Source organism: Cydia pomonella, chromosome 10 (genome assembly GCF_033807575.1).
Source record: "Cydia pomonella isolate Wapato2018A chromosome 10, ilCydPomo1, whole genome shotgun sequence".
Taxonomy (NCBI): Eukaryota; Metazoa; Arthropoda; class Insecta; order Lepidoptera; family Tortricidae; genus Cydia; species Cydia pomonella.
Window position 1 is genome coordinate 5,091,049 of NC_084712.1, and position 21,948 is coordinate 5,112,996.

The following is a 21,948-nucleotide window of genomic DNA, read 5'->3' on the forward strand; positions in this document are numbered from 1 at the left end:
GCGTTATATTGAATTCATCTTTTGGCAAAGATTTAGTACCTAATTTGTACCTTTCATGATGATTTATTTTACTTTGACTTACCAAAAAAAAGTTACAGTTAGAATAAACTTTGTATGTGCACAGCGGTGTAGCCACTCAATGTGAACCGGGCCTTCAATATAGTTCAACAGTTAATATTTTTGGCTAAAACAGTTATCTATTTTACAAGGAGTCCATAGTAGTTGTTTAACCAATAAAAAAATGAGAAGTGGAAATCTTGAGCGTTTCGAGGGCTTTAATTTTTTTCTAACGAGTGAGACAACATTTTTTTAGTACATATGGTGCTACTTTACCGCACTAGTGCGGTAATTAGCACTTTACGCGCCTATGTCGAAAATTTAAAGTGCCATATGTACTGTAAAACGTTGTATATGTGCGAATAGATAATTGGCAACTCGTTTCGATTTAAAACACTCCTTTCGGTCGTGTTTTAATTTACTGCCACTAGTTGTGAATTATTGAACTCGTTATGAATTAATGTATAATTACCACACCAACGCGAAAAAACACTTAAACTTCAAAATCATCACAAGTCGTCGTCGTCGTCGTTAATTTTACATTCCTAGGTGATAAAATATTTCAGAATTTGAACGAAATTACTTTGCAACTCTTGTGAATAAAATGTAACTTTCCCATCCTTTTTTAAAGAATAAAGAATGACGGCAATACATGCGAAAGACCGACTATGACTGTTATCCACCTAATCCCAGCGCACTGCTTAAAACAATCCAACATTTTGAGAATAATATGGTTAGTTATAATGTTTTCCGCCTCTCATTTCTTGAAAATATAAATAATTATGTTGCTGGAGAGATATATATGCTATCTAGCAACCCTTACGGACTTGTACTCCCTATGTAGCTATTTTTTTAATACTCGTAAGTACAAATAAATGCAAAAAAGCAGTTACTTCTTTTACAGTGAAATATCCATTAACTATTATAACTTTTTTGTGTTCTACGTTATATCGATATATGTGTACCAGAAGTCGATAAATGAGAACTCTCTATGACAGTTCAAGAATGCCACAATAATTCCGGTCTCTGTTAATAATAGTTTGCCACCTTATTGACGTGCATTTTTACATATCAAACAAATAGAATAAACATTTATTGAATATATGGCTGCTACAGTCTTCAGGATTTTGTTTGCCGTGTGATCATCGCTTTCCGGTTGCAGCTTGGTGCCATCGAGGAATGTCCATGGTATATGAAAAAAGAAAAATGTTTATAATACCATTCTATAAAGGGCATATAATTACTACTAGAGGGCACCTTTAACCTTATTTTGGCAATGTTAAATATCCTTACAATTAATGATAGTTTTCAGTAGCTCATAATTGGGTAGTTTCTCCACTTGCATCCCCCCTGCAAAGAAACTTGTTTGCAGGCCCTCCTGGTCAGTTATCTGTGTAGCTTACTGTTAGGGTATATACCTGTAGCTTGAACCTTAAAAAAATTTAAACATTTATAACAGGAGATACGATAAATACACCAATTATTTTACACTATTGAAAACTGCAACTAATTCGTTCGATACGTTTTGGAGATATTCATTTGTAAGTTCAAACATGCCTCCCATTACCCTACACTCTAAATTCATCCAACGAAATAAATAGTACGGTCAAATTAAGTCAAATTTCACTAAAGTCAGGAACTAATTCTAAGGACTAATAAAATCACTACGGATTGTTTTGTATGGGCTAAAAATCGAACTTTATACAATCGTTACTAAATTCACCCCCCCGGAAAGGGGTGAAATCGGCTGAAAATAATGTAATGGTTATAACTAAGAAGAGAAAAAAGGTGTACTCGGTGTAATTTGGCGTACGTTTTACAACACTTATATCTAAATTCGCACGTGTTATTTATGTTAATTTAAGCTACGGAACAGGTAAAAAAAAAACAACGTTAAAAAAAATCTATTTTGGCCATTGCGGGTCTGGGGAAAGTAATGTACTCGGTGCAAATTGAGTAAATAATTAGAAAAAATATCTAAATCCAATGTCAAATTCGCACCAGGGTGCGACACCCGGAAAGTAGTTTTTCATGTTTTACTGTAGTTGTACTTCGGGGGAAATTTTAATACTATTGGAAATTGATGCAATCATATTCATTTGATTTTGTTTACATTCGCACCCCATAAAAAATTGGCATTTTTATACGGAACATGCAGTTTTGTAATCAAGTACCAAAAACGTAGAGCAATAAATACACAGAAGCGACAAGCGCGTGATTAGTGGCAAGAGAAGGAACGCGCGTAGATGCACCGACGAAGCTCTATATTTGTTAAATTCGAAAAATCGCATTTTTCCATATACTTACGAAAACGTTAGACTACTTAGTTCACTCAATGATTGTTTAAAACAATAGTTCCGTTTTAATGCCAGAAGAAAGATTTGTGCTCGTTGCCCGTCAAAAGTGTCAAACAAACTGTCTCGGAACAATCGCTGCGCGTAGGGTTTGTGTTCCGGATATATGAAATATCCGGATATCCGTCAACTATAAGATCCGGATCTAGCGGGTCATAAGATCCGGATATTACGGATCCGTTAAATATGGTTATTGATCTATAACCGAATAAATTTTCTAATGAAATTTATGAATAATTTCATACCATTTTGTCATTTAAATATAGTATTTTCATATATTTAATCAATTCAAACACTAACAGCACATCTATTTTGATAGGTACATCATGTCACGCAGTAACTTTATATAATGAATGCGAATGTTGCTTAATGCAAACATTAGATCATTGGATATCCTGATGACTTGGGGCTATAGGCTCAAAACAAAAGCGACCTGGAGGCCAAGGCTAGGATAGTAGAGTAGGAAGGAGAGAAAATTGGTCTGATAATCAACCACTAGAATATCTCCGAATGAATAGGGCTAAGATGGTCGGCTATTTATCATTTGTCATGAAGGTCATAGTGACAAGTGATAAAAATAGAACCATGCTGCCACCGCAGATCGAAAAGAAGAGACCTACCTAAAGTAATCGGGAACAGGAGATAGATGTTCGAATCCAAAATGCCCTATGATGCTCAGCAGCGCTTCACCGAGTTCTAGTGTCCAAGCTGATCAGTAGACTGTCCATGATTCAAGTCTATAAGACAATAATTAGATTTTGATGAATGGCATCGGTAAGTATTACACTTGGACTCTGAATCAGAAAAAAAAGAACAAGTTCTTAGTGAAGAAGACGAAATTTTGGCGGAATATTCTGGGACCTATCAGAGATGAAGATAGAGAAGATGAAAGCGTAGGAAAAATAGGGAGCTAGAGTAGCTAGTTGCGGCACCCAATATAATTAGCGAGATTATAGCCGCACGACTTCGCAGGCTTGGTCACTTGGAGTGGACGGGAGAGAATCGGGCTATGAGAAGATATACCGCAGGAGCGATGTAGCCCTAAAACGCCCTCGGAGTATCCAACTAGCGTGGAGTGGTGCAAAATAGAGCAGAGTGACGTTGTTCTTGTGTCAAAGGCCAAGATTCTTTTTGGGTCACTGATCCAGTGAAGTAAGTAAGTATTGCTTTCATAGTTAGTATTTCATGACGAATGAACACGAGGTGAGGCATTGGATGTATTTCCAACTATGCACCAGCTAATCCAGATATAAAACCTCCTTATTAAGTACGGTTTTAGAGATAATGTTAGCTATTATAGTAATCAAGTAATCATTTAAAATTGGTTGGGGTGATATCATTGTATTAAAACATACTTAAAAACGTTATTTCTGTGTTATCTAAATCCGTTTATTCGGATATTTATTTTGGTGGATATTCTAATAATTAGAATATCACAATATTCTAATTGCAAACCCTCCATATAAATTCCCAGTAGTGAAACAAATAGGTAATGTAAATACTGCGAGGAGGATCTTGTTTAGGAAAAAACAGAGCGATCGAGTATATTCCTTCAACAGGATGCTCTCCTACAGCATATAAAAAGGGCTTAACAGACCCACATTGGGACCAATTTACCTGAATAGCGACCCACAAATGCTAGATTCTTGCAACTAGGCTTGGCGAAAGAAAAATGATGGACCAGCGTACACCTCTTTGTAGAAAACCCTTCCTGATGCTAGTCTCAGCTGCAAGGAGCTATTGTCTTGCAAGTGCAAAGAACGCTGTACAGGGTGTGGGTGAGTAAAACACGGATTTAAATACACTATGCATTGCGCATGCGAAGGTGCATAAAAAATACGTAATAATACGTAAAAAAATAAATATTTTTGTTAATTAGTGTGTAACTTTAATTAGCTAGATCCGGAGTAAATTACAATAAAACGATCTCAGTATTCTTAATTTTGATAATAATACATTTATCGAAAATATTACTTTACTATAAATATCGTTCAGCAAGTTACCTTTACTTAAACATCATTTGCCTTGCAAATTGTATTGAAACAGCCATCCGACTCTTGGTGGTGTCATCCGGTATGGAACAAAAATAGTGTAATTTGCTTGTTTATAAACCGATTTTCAAAATTTTAATAAAATTTTATAGCTTATTAATGTAGCATTCATATCTTGATACAATGTTTTCCTGTAAAGTTACTTGTAAAGTTGATGAAAACAAAAAACGGATTTTTTTTCGGGAAAATTCAAATAAAACTTAAAATTTCTCGCAAACTATGGTATTTACATGGTCAAATATATAACCGATATTGTAGCGCATTTAATTTTGCTTTTTATGACACCCCACACAAGCTTACATGTGATATACTTGTTGTGGTATACGCAATATTCTGAACACGGTACCGGCCATTTTGATGACGTCATAACTGGTGACTTAACCACGTTAGAAACTGTCTCCCGATGGTTTTTTAGTCAGAATAACATGCTTAACATACTAAAATATGGTGCTGGTTTCATCAAAGGCACCTTTTGGGCCCTATATGACCCTAAGGGAAGCGACTTCATACCTACTCGTATAACATTTTTTTATACAATCAAACACATTTGACATTTGAATAAGTAGTCGATAAAGCGGTCAAACACCGATAGATTATTAATATGTTGTAACATGACATCACTATTTTTGATCTCACATAGACAATTTACGCACAAACTTGCATTTCATTTTTGGTCGCACTTTTGAAGTTTGACAGTCGTTCTTGATATCCTATTTCTATGTATCCGGATCCGAAAAATTGTCGGATATTGCAAACCCTAGCTGCGCGCTACGCTATCTCCCCGCCCCGCGCGCCCCGCGCCGCGTGCTGCCAACCACCTTCGCTTGCAGTTCGTTGCGATTAATTTTATTTACTTTTTGACAAACTTCCGGTAAAAAAAATTTATTTTTTATTTAGTGCAAATGTAGTGTCTGTAGATAAGTACCGTTTTTAAAATTTTCACGTCTCTCTTAATTTCCCCCGAAGCACAATGTACAAAATAATTAAAAATACATGTTCCATAATTTGCCCAGGCGTGCAAAGTTAACTGAATGTTTATAATGCTTTAAAAAGCTTAACTTGAGATTGCACCAACCGACTGACTTATCCTCGAGCCGCAATCGAAAAAAAAATTTTTTTAGGGTATCATACATTGCACATCTTTTTAATTAAGATATACTATGCACCAAGGTGTTCTCTATACACTACATAGCTTGAACCCAATAGCTTTTAATTTACTCCAAAATTACGGCACTTTATAGTTTATACCTAAAATTTAACAGTCTTCCGTACATAATAGAAACGGTGCAACTCGGGGGAAACAATCTAGTTGCGCCATCTAACAAATCCAAAAAAAGCACGACTACACGACTTACTTCCATACTTTTCCTTAACTTGACCATACTATATATAAAGACGGGCCAATACGAGTAACACCTGCTTTGTATATAGATACATATGTTTTATTTTTGAAGATTCTATACCTATGTTATAATTATCACCTACTAAGTGTTGAAATTAACAAAATTAAACAATCTTAGTCAAACAAGCATATTGTTATACTTTCTCTTTCACACATGTAAACTATTGAATGAAAAACAACAGCCCATATGTAAGCCCATATAATACGTAAGCCCTAACTCGTAAAATACTTGTCAAGGAGAAGTTATATTCTGATCTTAATGAACACGTTCCATTTCAACAAATAGCACTGTTTAAATGCAAATATAAAAAAATACTATATGTAAAATATTTGAAGAGTTTCATCCATTCTTCCTGGAATCCATTATCAGAAATAGATCTAGACTAAAATGAAGCTTAAAAAATAACTTGCAGAAGAATCGTAACGAAGAAGATATCGCCAAACGTGAAATACGCGTACACCTATATTAAAAAAAAATAACTTCCACTTAACATACCGCTGTTTCTTTGTACATATCTACTCGTACTAATCCTAATATACAAGTACGACCTCTGTTCATGGGCTCTGCTCGTTTGCCTCCTATATTTAAAAAAAGACTTCTACTTAACATAGCGCCATTTATTTCATATTTCATATATTTTATTGCGTCCATGTTCATTTCTACATAGGATGGTATTAAAACATAACATAGTCGGTACATGACACCCTGTTAGGGCATGGCAATAATCTTAATACTAGTGGTGACTATTTACAAATAATAAACTAAACTAAACTTGTCATTACATAATTTTAAAATACATTGTAAATTCATTATAATAATAGACATCTTAATTAATTGATTTGTATAATTAATTATCATAAAAGCTTAATAATAGTCAATAATAAAATGAACAAAAGATAAAAAATATAATTTAAAATTAAATGAAATAATTTATATGTACATATCTACAAATCTTATGATACGACCTCTGTTCATGGGCTCTAATCGTTTGCCTCCTATATTTAAAAAAATAACTTCTACTTAACATAACCCCATTTCATTGTACATCTCTACAAATCTTATGATACGAGCTCTGTTCGTGGGCTCTGCTCGTTTGCCTCCTATATTTAAAAAAATACTTCTACTTAACATAACGCCATTCCTTTGTACATATCTACAAATCTTATAATACGACCTCTGTTCATGGGCTCTATTCGTTTGTCTCCTATATTAAAAAAAATACTTCTACTTAACATAGCGCCATTCCTTTGTACATCTCTACAAATCTTATGATACGAGCTCTGTTCATGGGCTCTGCTGGTTTGCCTCTTATATTTTAAAAAATACTTCTACTTAACATAACGCCATTCCTTTGTACATCTCTACAAATCTTATGATACGAGCTCTGTTCATGGGCTCTGCTCGTTTGCCTCCTACATTAAAAAAATACTTCTACTTAACATAGCGCCATTTCTATGTACATATCTACAAATCTTATGATACGACCTCTGTTCATGGGCTCTATTCGTTTGCCTCCTATATTAAAAAAAATAACTTCCACTTAACATAGCGCCATTTCTTTGTAAATATCTACTTATCCTATGATAAGACCTCTGTTCATGGGCTCTGCTCGTTAGCCTCCTATATAAAAAAAATTACTTCTACTCAACATAGCGCCATTTCTATGTACATCTCTACAAATCTTCTGATACGAGCTCTGTTCATGGGCTTTGCTCCTTTGCCTCCTATATTTTAAAAAATACTTCTACTTAACATAACGCCATTCCTTTGTACATCTCTACAAATCTTCTGATACGAGCTCTGTTCATGGGCTGTGCTCGTTTGCCTCCTATATTTAAAAAATACTTCTACTTAACATAGCGCCATTTCTATGTACATCTCTACAAATCTTATCATACGAGCTCTGTTCGTAGGCTCTGCTCATTTGCCTCCTATATTAAAAAAACTAAATTCTACTTAACATAGCGCCATTTCTTTGTACATCTCTACAAATCTTATGATACGAGTACGACCTCTGTTCATGGGCTCTGCTCGTTTGCGTACCATATAAAAAAAAAACTACTTAACATACCGCTGTTTCTTTGTACATATCCACTTATCCTGTGATAAGACCTCTGTTCATAAGCTCTGCTCATTTGCCTCCTATATTTAAAAAAATAAATTCCACTTAACATAGCGCCATTTCTATGTACATATCTACAAATCTTATGATACGACCTCTGTTCGTGGGCTCTGCTCGTTTGCCTCCTATATAAAAAAAATAACTTCCACTTAACATAGCGCCATTTCTTTGTAAATATCTACTTATCCTATGATAAGACCTCTGTTCATGGGCTCTGCTCGTTTGTCTCCTATATAAAAAAAATAACTTCTACTTAACATAGCGCCATTTCTATGTACATCTATACAAATCTTCTGATACGAGCTCTGTTCATGGGCTTTGCTCCTTTGCCTCCTATATTTAAAAAAATACTTCTACTTAACATAGCGCCATTTCTATGTACATGTCTACAAATCTTATCATACGAGCTCTGTTCGTAGGCTCTGCTCATTTGCCTCCTATATTAAAAAAACTAAATTCTACTTAACATAGCGCCATTTCTTTGTACATCTCTACAAATCTTATGATACGAGTACGACCTCTGTTCATGGGCTCTGCTCGTTTGCGTACCATATAAAAAAAAAACTACTTAACATACCGCTGTTTCTTTGTACATATCCACTTATCCTGTGATAAGACCTCTGTTCATAAGCTCTGCTCATTTGCCTCCTATATTTAAAAAAATAAATTCCACTTAACATAGCGCCATTTCTATGTACATATCTACAAATCTTATGATACGACCTCTGTTCGTGGGCTCTGCTCGTTTGCCTCTTATATTTTAAAAAATACTTCTACTTAACATAACGCCATTCCCTTGTTCATCTCTACAAATCTTCTGATACGAGCTCTGTTCATGGGCTTTGCTCGTTTGCCTCCTATATTTAAAAAATACTTCTACTTAACATAGCGCCATTTCTATGTACATCTCTACAAATCTTATCATACGAGCTCTGTTCGTAGGCTCTGCTCATTTGCCTCCTATATTAAAAAAACTAAATTCTACTTAACATAGCGCCATTTCTTTGTACATCTCTACAAATCTTATGATACGAGTACGACCTCTGTTCATGGGCTCTGCTCGTTTGCGTACCATATAAAAAAAAAACTACTTAACATACCGCTGTTTCTTTGTACATATCCACTTATCCTGTGATAAGACCTCTGTTCATAAGCTCTGCTCATTTGCCTCCTATATTTAAAAAAATAAATTCCACTTAACATAGCGCCATTTCTATGTACATATCTACAAATCTTATGATACGACCTCTGTTCGTGGGCTCTGCTCGTTTGCCTCCTATATAAAAAAAATAACTTCCACTTAACATAGCGCCATTTCTTTGTAAATATCTACTTATCCTATGATAAGACCTCTGTTCATGGGCTCTGCTCGTTTGTCTCCTATATAAAAAAAATAACTTCTACTTAACATAGCGCCATTTCTATGTACATCTATACAAATCTTCTGATACGAGCTCTGTTCATGGGCTTTGCTCCTTTGCCTCCTATATTTAAAAAATACTTCTACTTAACATAGCGCCATTTCTTTGTACATATCTAAAAATCTTATGATAAGACCTCTGTTCATGGGCTCTGCTCATTTGCCTCCTATATAAAAAAAAAATACATAGCGCCATTTCTATGTACATCTCTACAAATCTTATGATACGACCTCTGTTCGTGGGCTCTGCTCGTTTGCCTCCTACATTCAAAAAAATAACTTCTACTTAACATAGCGCCATTTCTATGTACATACCTACAAATCTTATGATACGACCTCTGTTCGTGAGCTCTGCTCGTTTGCCTCCTATATAAAAAAAAATAACTTCCACTTAACATAGCGCCATTTCTTTGTACATCTCTACAAATCTTATGATACGAGTACGACCTCTGTTCATGGGCTCTGCTCGTTTGCGTACCATATAAAAAAAAACTACTTAACATACCGCTGTTTCTTTGTACATATCCACTTATCCTGTGATAAGACCTCTGTTCATAAGCTCTGCTCATTTGCCTCCTATATTTAAAAAAATAAATTCCACTTAACATAGCGCCATTTCTATGTACATATCTACAAATCTTATGATACGACCTCTGTTCGTGGGCTCTGCTCGTTTGCCTCCTATATAAAAAAAATAAATTCCACTTAACATAGCGCCATTTCTTTGTAAATATCTACTTATCCTATGATAAGACCTCTGTTCATGGGCTCTGCTCGTTTGCCTCCTATATAAAAAAAAAACTTCTACTTAACATAGCACCATTTCTATGTACATCTCTACAAATCTTCTGATACGAGCTCTGTGCATGGGCTTTGCTCCTTTGCCTCCTATATTTAAAAAAATACTTCTACTTAACATAGCGCCATTTCTTTGTACATATCTAAAATCTTATGATAAGACCTCTGTTCATGGGCTCTGCTCATTTGCCTCCTATATAAAAAAAAATACATAGCGCCATTTCTATGAACATCTCTACAAATCTTATGATACGACCTCTGTTCGTGGGCTCTGCTCGTTTGCCTCCTACATTCAAAAAAATTACTTCTACTTAACATAGCGCCATTTCTATGTACATACCTACAAATCTTATGATACGACCTCTGTTCGTGAGCTCTGCTCGTTTGCCTCCTATATAAAAAAAAATAACTTCCACTTAACATAGCGCGATTTCTTTGTAAATATCTACTTATCCTATGATAAGACCTCTGTTCATGGGCTCTGCTCGTATGCCTACTATATAAAAAAAAAAACTACTTAACATACCGCTGTTTTTTTGTACATATCTACTTATCCTATGATAAGACCTCTGTTCATAAGCTCTGCTCATTTGCCTCCTATATTTAAAAAAATAAATTCCACTTAACATAGCGCCATTTCTATGTACATATCTACAAATCTTATGATACGACCTCTGTTCGTGAGCTCTGCTCGTTTGCCTCCTATATAAAAAAAATAACTTCCACTTAACATAGCGCCATTTCTTTGTAAATATCTACTTATCCTATGATAAGACCTCTGTTCATGGGCTCTGCTCGTTTGCCTCCTATATAAAAAAAATAACTTCTACTTAACATAGCGCCATTTCTATGTACATCTCTACAAATCTTCTGATACGAGCTCTGTGCATGGGCTTTGCTCCTTTGCCTCCTATATTTAAAAAAATACTTCTACTTAACATAGCGCCATTTCTTTGTACATATCTAAAAATCTTATGATAAGACCTCTGTTCATGGGCTCTGCTCATTTGCCTCCTATATAAAAAAAATACATAGCGCCATTTCTATGAACATCTCTACAAATCTTATGATACGACCTCTGTTCGTGGGCTCTGCTCGTTTGCCTCCTACATTCAAAAAAATTACTTCTACTTAACATAGCGCCATTTCTTTGTACATCTCTACAAATCTTATGATACGACCTCTGTTCATGAGTTCTGCTCGTTTGGTTCCTACATTTAAAAAAATAACTCCGACTTAACATAGCACTGTTTCTTTGTAATGTCTACTAATTCTATGATAGGAGTTCGACCTCTGTTCATGGGCTCTGCTCGTATGCCTACTATATAAAATAAAAAAACTTCTATTTAACATACCGCTGTTTCTTTGTACATATCTACTTATCCTATGATACGACGTCTGTTCATGGGCTCTGCTCATTTGCCTCCTATATTTAAATAATACCGGACAAATGTGAATCGGACTCGCCCATCTAGTGTGCCGTAGTTTTTTGTATTTGTTGTTATAGCGGCTACAGTAATACATCATCTGTGAAAATTTCAACTAACTATCACGGTTCATGAGATACAGCCTGGTGACAGACGGATAGACGTACGGACAGCGGAGTCTTAGTAATAGGCTCCCGTTTTACCTTTGGGTACGGAACCCTTAAAAGTAACTTCTACTTATCATAGCGCTCTTTTTGGATTTACTGTATAGTAATATTGAATTTACTTCTCTTCTGACCTATTTCGGTATTACCTTTTACGCACTTAGTACTTACATATATATTAGGGTTATACAACTCTTATTTCTAGAATCAAAAAATCAACATACAAATAAACCTACGTAATATACACGTATGTTAAAAACATAATCCTCGAAACTCGAAAGCTCCTCATTTTATAAATGCAATGCAAATAAAACGGATTAAACTTAATCATGAAGTCACGATCAAGTATCATTTAATAAGGGGCGTTTCGTGCGTAGATAACGATTGTCAGATTTGACTCTCATTTCTGACTTTTGTATTGCTTTAATGTTATGGGTCCTATAAAGACATTTGTTTCTTTTATAAAAAACTTATTATCTAGCCTAGCCTTTTGGCAGTATTTTCTTGAGCTTTACGCAGTTGATTGAGGAAGCTGCCATACAAGACAAAAGCATTTTGAAATAGAAATAGAAATAGAAATAGAAATATATTTATTGCAAGAACATAGTATTTTGATACAATTGGTGAAAGCGACGTTCTCATAGAACACCCCATCTATCCGCCTATCTATCATAATTTATTTATACCTTTATTTCAGGCAACTAGCGGCCCATAAATAAATACCTTAAGATTAGCATACACAGTATAAAAATATATTTTAAGACTAAATACTACAAATCACATTATTTTACTGCGACATGAAACTATTTATCATAAGACATACCGTTTGAGACTGTCTACCCATTGTTTTTGTATATGACAGCTACACATCCTTTCAGCAGTGGCTTTTAGGAACTGCAAACTAATAATCTATGGCCCGCTGATTTTACCAGTGCAATCAGTCTACTTAGGGCAGCTTGTGGCGAGCTGTTGGGGAGTAACGACCTCACGTACCCGAGTGTTCCTAGGGAGTTCTGTCATTCGAAGGGGGGTGGGTGGGACAGGATTATCTGCTTCTGGGTTGCCTTGGCCGGCCGGCCAGAGTGGAGTCGTTAGGGCTATAATTTCCAGGGGTGGAAGTGCTAGACGCGAGTTGGCACAGTGGCTGTTACAGCCACTGGGTTGAAAGCGGTGCACGCCTCTCGATACCCCTGAGTCGCTCACACCAGTGTTACTCTTGAGCCATCCAAGATGTCGCTTTTTGTGTCGTCTGCCGGAAATAAAATTGTATACCGTTTTATTAGGCAGGCGTCTGGTTTTTTATCCCATAGCTCAGTATTTAGCCCATCGCTTTCACACAATAACCTAGTTTATTTTAGATTCCAACAACTCTCAATAGTCCTTACACCCTGTCGGGCCTGCCTCTGCGTGCGTCCTATGACATGGGCAAGGGCAGCATCAGCTCGGTGTACATCTTACATTTCATGAATGTGTCAAAAGGGCCTCTAAGTTAGGTTAGGGCTCGGCGCACGCTTCTCAAAGGTCCGGAATACCATTGTTCCGTGATGGGAAAGACATACGTACAAATTAAAATAATAATAATCGTTAATGCAATACAGTGCTCTATTTGTCAAAGAAAATAAAATTGTTTCACACTCACATAACATTCATTCTTATTTTTGCTTATTTTTTCATACATTAAGTATCTTTCTGTAAATAAGATCACTATTTTCTCTCTTGTCATATTTATCTTACTATTTGAATAACATGACATCGTCAAATGTCGTAAAAAGTATACAAGTAAAAAGGTTTAAGAAAAGAGTCCGCAACATATTATTTATTAGACCTATTAGCAAAGAATATCCTATTAGTACTTATAAGCTAAGCCTAAAGTGCCACGGCAATTAATGCAAGCTTACGAATAAATACAAAAACCGGACAAGGGCGAGTCGGACTCGCCCAACGTGATTCCGTACTTTTTAGTATTTGTTTTTTTATATACTACGTTGGTGGCAAACAAGCATACGGCCCACCTGATGGTAAGCAGTCTCCATAGCCTATGTACGCCTGCAACTCCAGAGGAATTATATGCGCGTTGCCGACCCTAACAACCCTCCCTCCCCTCGTTGAGCTCTGGCAACCTTACTCACCGGCAGGAACACAACACTATGTTGTTATAGTGGCAACAGAAATACGTCATCTGTGAAAATTTCAACTGTCTATCACGGTTCATGAGATACAGCCTGGTGACAGACGGACGGACGGACGGACGGACGGACAGCGGAGTCTTAGTAATAGGGTCCCGTTTGGGTACGGAACCCTAAAGATGAAAATTGCTGCCATGTTACTATACATTTAAGAAACACAGGAAATCTGGAACTGACATATTGAAAAAATTATATTGTTACCTTCTTCTGCACGACTTTTTAGTATGAGGAAGCTACTTAGGTACGTAAGGCTACCCTCGATTCATTTGTTATGAGGGGGCCCTCGGCCTTAGAGTACGCGTAGTATAAGGGCTACGCCCGACTTTCTCAATATGAGGCCGCCGCTGTAGCCCGACGTCAGAGCGTTCATATCATTTCGGGCTAGCATGTCGGGCTACGCAAGACTTCCTTTGCCATCTCACTTACTTAAAAAAAAAACTTAAATTTAATACTCTTTTACTTGAGTAACCTTTTCACTTTTAGTTACATGTATGGCGTGCCTAAAAATTATATTTTTATACATTTGAACTTCTAAACTAAGTAGTAGCTTACCATCAGGCGGGCCACCAACGTGGTATAAAAAAAATACCTACTTTCCACTTTTCTCTTTTGGTTATCTTATAGTTTTTGAGTAAAATAGCTGTGACATACGGACAGACAGACAGACAGACGGACATGACGAAACTGTAAGGGTTTTTGCCATTTTGGCTACGGAACCATAAAATGCACACTGTAAATTTCAACTACCTAACCCACTCGTATTATAGATCAAAAATTCCTTTTTCGCAAGAAGTAAGTAAGCCAGTAAGTAGTTTATTTTTTGTACTTGTTAGACAATTCTATCTTAGTGTACCGAACTTAACAGTTTTTTTTTTTACTTTGAGAGCGCACCACCGACATTCTTAGTGGTGTACGCGTATTTCTCTGTAGCTGAATGTTTGTAGATGATTATCTTATATCGATGCTTTAAAATGTTGTGGTATTCCTACAGCCATTTTAAATATCTTCTCTTTTAAACTTAAGTTTTTCATGCATTCCTGAAACGGAACAAGTCTATGATAGGATTGATGGGAGAAAATAATGCAAAAACGCGGCATTAAGCAAAATGATCATTTGTGATTCAGGGTTAATATGTATCGGGTATCACTGAACCCCAACGGATATATTTTTGCAATACAACACAAATGCACACCTCAATAGAAGAAAATAATACTGAAAAACAATAGGCCTGTCTACTCGCTAAGAAGCACTTAGGGCAGCTTGTGATGAGACTGATGAGTCAATCTCTAAGTAATCTGCCTAGTTACCTACCTCAAAACGAGACCGCTTTTCCATACAAACGTAGTCCCCATTACGGAAAATATTTTTACAGTACATATGTTGCTACTTTACTGCACTAGTGCGAAAATTAGCATATTACGTTACTGTGTCGAACATTTAAAGAGCCATGTACTGTAAAACGTTGTACGATACATGTGCGAATAAGTAATTCGCAACTCGTGTCGATTTAAAACACTCCCTTCGGCCGTGTTTTAATTTATCGCCACTTGTTTCGAATTTCCTATTTTTCGCACTTGTATCGTAATGTACTATTACAAAATTGGATGTAGAACGAAGGGAATATCAATATCCAGAGAGGAAAATGGGGACTATGTTTGTATGGAGAACTGGTCATCCCCTTTCCTTTTAATAGTTTAATATGCTTCGGCACATGATTATTTGAGACAATATACACGCATTGTATTTCCACTACCTTAAGCAGAGAACACGGTGGCTTCGAAAGAGTCTCGGGTCATGTGGAAATAAAGCTCTTCACATAATGTTGTGTAATTCTCCTTTTTCCGAAAGTGTCCGCGAAACGTCCAAATGCACAATTGCCCAGAGTATGCAGTATTCTCTTCATCAGCTATTATGGCAGCAGGGGCCAATATTTTGATTTTATTATTTATTTCTATATCGACTTGCTTCCCATCGAACCAATTTTTTCAATATGATTGACATTTGTGACATTTGTCATGAACAGTCCGTTGCTTGGACGGCTCGGTGAGCTCGGACAGCCCGGCCCGGCCTGTCTCGCGCTCGGAGACTCAACGATAGTGTCAACGCATAGAGATACTATAATATAGAGATGATGGCCCGGTCGCCCCGGCCCTGGAACGGTCCGGCGACGGTGGCGCTCCTGAAAGTCCGTGTGACGGCTCGCTCCGGTCCGCCCCGGCCCGGCCCTGGCACTGTGTAGCGTGAGTCATCCTTTATTTGTAACTGCTTTCAAACTGCGTGTCAGTTGTATGTGAATTTTAAAATGAGTTCGGACATTGATATACGTTATAATATTTGAATTTGATAATCAGCCACTCCCAGAGTGATCGATGCACGCTTGATGTAAGCTTGTACGTACACAATGGAGGGACTATTTCGCTAAGTTTGTATGCATATTAGTTCTCTTGTATCAATGCTTCTTATGTTTAGAATTTTGTCAAATTTTTCTGTTTTTATTGTCATTTTCAAACTTAGAGGATTTAACAACTGCTGACGCCTCGAAAACCTTTCTAACCTCGAAAACCACGCCCAATGGTCATATTTATTTTACTGATGTTTATCTGACATGGCAATTGGTACGTAAGTAACATATGCGTACGTTTGCGTTGGGGCAAACTGCCGAATCCGACACAAGAGCAGCCGATTCAACGGAGCCACGCCGTTTAGTTGTAATTTTGTAAAATGTATATGTATGTTACTCTGTAAGGTATTTGTAATATGGGTTACTTGTTGCCTGAATCAAATTTTAAATAATATAAACATAGCCATAAATTTCACGTGCCCCTCACCCGCAAACATCGGCAGACTGTTTTGTACAGAAAATTACAGACAACACTGAAAAAAATAGATAGCCGAACTGGTTTTGTAACTTTACTAAATAACTAAACTACGGTTATAAGAAAATAAACTTTGCATAAATTTACAAACTTATTTTGTAGTGTATACCCAGTACCTGAACACTGATAGCCAAACACGGTTTTGTAACATATAACACATAGTTCGCAAGTCCCAATTTTTGTGTAAACAGTAACCAAAATTTTGTTACAGTTATGCAAACATTTCTTTCAGTGAAGGTCTCCAATTGTTAAATGCTCCAAATTTTCAAAGGGCTTAGGTACCACATATAAAATAAGTAATTATTTCACAGCAAACTCTCAACTCAACTTTCCAGGAACACAACCTGGATGTCCTTCGAAGACTCCTCATCCGTGGACGTAAAGGGCAAGTATGCCCGCGTCCGTGGTCTGGCTGGCCTGGCTTTACACAAAGCAGACAAAGACGTCGAGACACCGTGTGGTCCCACGTTGAAGGCTTCCCTTGCCAAGGTCCTGAATCAGCAGAGCAGAGCACCCAGGGCCGCTGTTCTAAGGTAAACTTGTTTTAAGGTACATTCCAGAGAAAAAAGTATTGAGAGATCAAACTATCTTATTGAACTGTTTACGGTTATGGTTATCGCTCAATTACCTTTGAGTAAGTATTAGCACTAAAAAAAGTCACCTGTATTGTGTGTAATGAAATAAAAAAACAACGGGTTGCATTCCGGGAATGCCGGCAGAAGTGAAAACTTGAATATTAATGTTGTGCATTTTTGATATTTTGGAATGGTTAGGGAATAATTTTGCACGAATTGCTTTAATTATCAGTATAAAAGTACTATCATTTATGTGGTAAAATACAATATTCATTAATTACGCTATCGTATACAAACATGTCAATTTATATTACATAAAAAATTTAACACTTCAGAACTATTACAATTATTTAACATTAAAAAGTTTATCTCAGAAAAATCTAGGTACTTCCATCCATAATTTCAACAACTCTTACACCATCATCATTACTAAAACAATCATGGAGTTTTTCGATCGAGTCACGAGCCCGTCTTACGAATTTTCAATCTGACGAATCTGTCGGTCACGTGACCTGTCGCGAGTTTAACATTTTTTCCCTATCACAAAAAGTGCATAGGGCCGCTAAAGAAGTTTTCACTTCAAAAAACTTACAAATTATATTAACCAGGAGTTTCAATATTCAGAGTTCCCTTCTCCAAGAGTTCCTACATCAATGATGATTACCTAATGTCTCCGTTGTCTGTCTGCAAAATGCATTGTTGCTTGATTGTACTTCAAGGATGACTCGCGCTAAGACGGTCCGGGCCCGGGCCGGGGCATCCGACACTTCGCTTTTCTATAGAAAGCATCACGTGATCACCGATTACCTGTCATAAAAAATGAAGTATCGGAGGCCTCGTCCCGGGACCGGACCGGTATAACGTGAGTCATCTTTTACTCGCAGCTGTAAACCGTTATTTGCGGTTCCAGGTCTCTGGAGCACGAGATCCTCTCCGCCCCTGCACACGCGCGGGCTCTCGACGCGCTGCAAGTCTCCCCCTACAGAATTACACAAATCGTCGATTCTGATGGCGTGATTCACTCGATCCGTGAGGTAACTGTCTTTGTCATAAGGCATAAGAGGTCGTAATATATACATTTTGTGAGAGATTAGCAAACCCATCACAGTTTATAGTGGAAATGGTAGGCACACAATTACATCGCTGTACCTACGCCTGCAGCTTGTGGACATGCGGCACACATAATGGACTACGCAGCGTTAGCGCTGCATCGGGATGCTCCGTAGGGCGCCAGTCTCTTTGCGAGACATGGCTTACTCAGGATCTGATCTTTTTTAACCCGAATATGCGTCACGCATAGCAACCAGAACTGTAATGTATTGTAATTTATTCATTTAAAAATTCTAATCTGTTTCCAGGACACCCGTACGGAGTTCTCCTGCTCCCGTCAGGGCTACTTCGTGCACCCGCGCTCCTGCGCGCGCTTTTACCGCTGCGTCAAGTTCGACCAGCTCTCGCCTGACTATACGGTATGATTCCCTATCACTCTTGTACGGATATAAATGGTCGTATTTGGTCTACGTGACAGCGTGGTAATGACAGAGTACGTCTCTTTTAATCGCAAGGTGTTAAAAAATGACAGTTATCTTTTCTGATGGCGTTGTTAGAGCTTATTTTCATGATTTCGCTGTTAGCCACGGTTTTATTCGGGCTAAGTTTTTATACAACTGCCGAGGGAGGGTAATTTTATATAAAAGCGACTACTACCTGCCCTTTCAACTAATTGTAAGCCTTATTGGGATTAGTCCAGTTTACTCACGATATTTTCCTTAATTGAAAAGGCATTGGTAAAAGCAAAATGATATTTCGTTCACCCGAGAAACTCCTCGTTGCAAACAAAAAGGGTGCGAACTAACGATCTTCGGTATAAAAACCGCACTATTTACCGCTGTATGAATTTCGCAAAACGTTCTAATTAGTAACTCCGGTTCAATGTCAAATATCCACTTGATGGATCAAGGATAAATAAATAAAATAAATATTATAGGACATTATTACACAAATTGACTAAGTCCCACAGTAAGCTCAATAAGGCTTGTGTTGAGGGTACTTAGACAACGATATATATAATATATAAATATTTATAAATACTTTAATACATAGAAAACACCCATGACTCAGGAACAAATATCCATGCTCATCACACGAATAAATACCCTTACCAGGATTTAAACCCGGGACCATCAGCTTCGTGGGCAGGGTCACTACCCACTAGGCCAGACCGGTCGTAATATTTAGTTAAACGATCAACCTTTTTATGGCAATGTCTTGTTAACAAGTACTTGAGCCTTATGACGTAACAAAAGTTGCAGCCATGATTGCCCTTGCTATGCTTATATTACTTATATAGTCTGTCAAGCCATTTTCGTAGAAATTTAAAAAATGTAGTTTATCTCCCATAGAAAACATGAATTTCGCGCCTTTTTCTACTAACAAGTTGGGTTTGTGTATCGTTTCACCAGGTATTCGAGTTCGACTGCCCCGCCGGCCTAGCTTTCGACGCGCGTTACGAGGTGTGCGTGTGGCCTGGCAGCCTGCCGCACTCGCAGGCCTGCCCCGGATCCTCTGAGATCGCCCCCGTACCCCGCACGAGGTTCATCTGCCCCGAACATGAAGGTACTTAGCTTTTGACTCGTGTTACGAGGTGTGCGTGTGGCCCGACAGCCTGCCGCACTCGCAGGACTGCCCCGAGTCTTCTGAGACCGTCCCTGTACCCCACACGAAGTTCACTTGCTCCGAAAATGAAGGTAAAATCTTAAGGACCAGACTTTCATACGAAATGTAGACACTGCAATGACTCTAGAAAGACATTGATAAAATAAAACTGGAGGATTAGACCCTGGGACCTACCGAAATTGCCCGTGAGCCTAGGACGAGCGTCATCAAGGACATGAAGTTATAGTATATATTTATAAGATAATGCATAAGACACAATCATTATTGTCATTGTTCTAATAGCTAGGCAAAACACACGTTTAGGTGTACGACGAAAAAACCCTGATTTCTATGGAACCTCGTACTTCTGGTACCTCCAGATCAATTCCAGATTCCTACCAAGCTTCTGGACCCTTTAGACCACTAGTTGATAATATGATAATACACAAAAACTTTATTCTCTTTTATTTTACATGGATTTTTTTTTTTTTTTTTAATTTATTTAGAAACCAAACAGTCGTATAAACATATCAACAATGCAATACAAACGATGTACCACAACAAAAGGAAAATACAACAAAAAGACCTGGAGGTTCATAAATTATAAATTATGTTAACTGATATAAATATAGTTATATAGCTACTTAATGCAAATTTTTGAATCTGATAGAAAAAATAACTGATATCTGTACTTATATATTAAAACAACTTACTTTTAACTATATCTTTTAGACTAGCCAACGAATTTTGAAAACAATCTACTTCGAATAGATTTTGATTATAGTAACTAGGAACTCGTCTGAAAAAGGTATGCCTGGAATAGTTTTTGACCGAAAAACTAATATGAAACAGCGATCGAGGGCGTAAGGGGAGATGCGGACAACTGAAAGTAACTAATCTTAGTAGATTAGGACAATTAATAATATTTTTTAGAATTTTAAACAAAAACATAACGTCTAAGTATATCCTACGGTTAAAAAGAGAAGGTACACCAAAATGTTTCGCCGCCAACGTTGAATTTACAAAATAAGTACCTGTTCTATAACTTAGAGATTTTAAGAAAATGTTTTGAATTCTCTCCAAACGGTCAATATGGACTTGGTATTGTGGTGTCCAAATTACACTCCCGAATTCGAGGATACTCCTAACTAAAGAATAAAATAATAATTTATAAGTATTTGGCCGTTTGAAGGGCTGTCCTACACGAAGAATCATTTCTAACCTTTTATATGCACGTTTACATAAATTATCAATATGCTCATTATAGTTTAGTTGCGAGTCCATAGTGATACCTAAGTCCTTAATGGAAGATACTCGTGCTATGTTATTACCAGACAAATTATAATTATAAATTATCGGGTTGTGTTTCCGATTAAAGCTGATAACAAAACATTTTTCTGTGTTTAAAAACAAATGATTATTAGAGCAATATAGGACAAAATTATCTAAATCTTTTTGCAATAATAGGCAGTCTGCCTCCGAAGACACGGCTTTATAAATCAATCACGGATTTATAATATTTACATGGAGTTTCGAGTTTCGCAACCCAACAAACTGCTTCACTGAAGATTTCCGTGTAGACGATGGATACTGAAAACCATCAATTTGCTACATTGTGCTCACTGTAACCAATTTGGGTTCCAGGTTACTACGCCGATCCCGAGAACTGCCGCTGGTTCTTCGCCTGCCTGGACCACGGCAAGGCGCCGCTGTCCGCCTACGAGTTCCGCTGCCCCTTCGGCCTCGGCTTCGATGCTGAGAAGCTGAAGTGCGATTGGCCCTGGCTGGTGCCGGCTTGTGGAAACATCGCCAGATACGAGGCCGAGGCCTTCGGATACTCTGGAGCAGTTCTTAGTGGTG

General features: G+C 37.3%; 1 protein-coding gene across 1 annotated transcript in view; it reads left to right on the forward strand.

The window, feature by feature from the left end:
• Positions 1 to 21,948, forward strand: part of LOC133521883 (uncharacterized) — a 76,099-nt gene that overhangs the window by 48,390 nt on the left and 5,761 nt on the right. Inside the window, exons 4-8 of the mRNA XM_061856994.1 lie at positions 17,194 to 17,391; positions 18,344 to 18,467; positions 18,792 to 18,902; positions 19,896 to 20,049; positions 21,733 to 21,945. Of these exons, the coding sequence (XP_061712978.1) occupies positions 17,194 to 17,391; positions 18,344 to 18,467; positions 18,792 to 18,902; positions 19,896 to 20,049; positions 21,733 to 21,945 (800 nt within the window). The remainder of the gene's footprint in view (positions 1 to 17,193; positions 17,392 to 18,343; positions 18,468 to 18,791; positions 18,903 to 19,895; positions 20,050 to 21,732; positions 21,946 to 21,948) is intronic.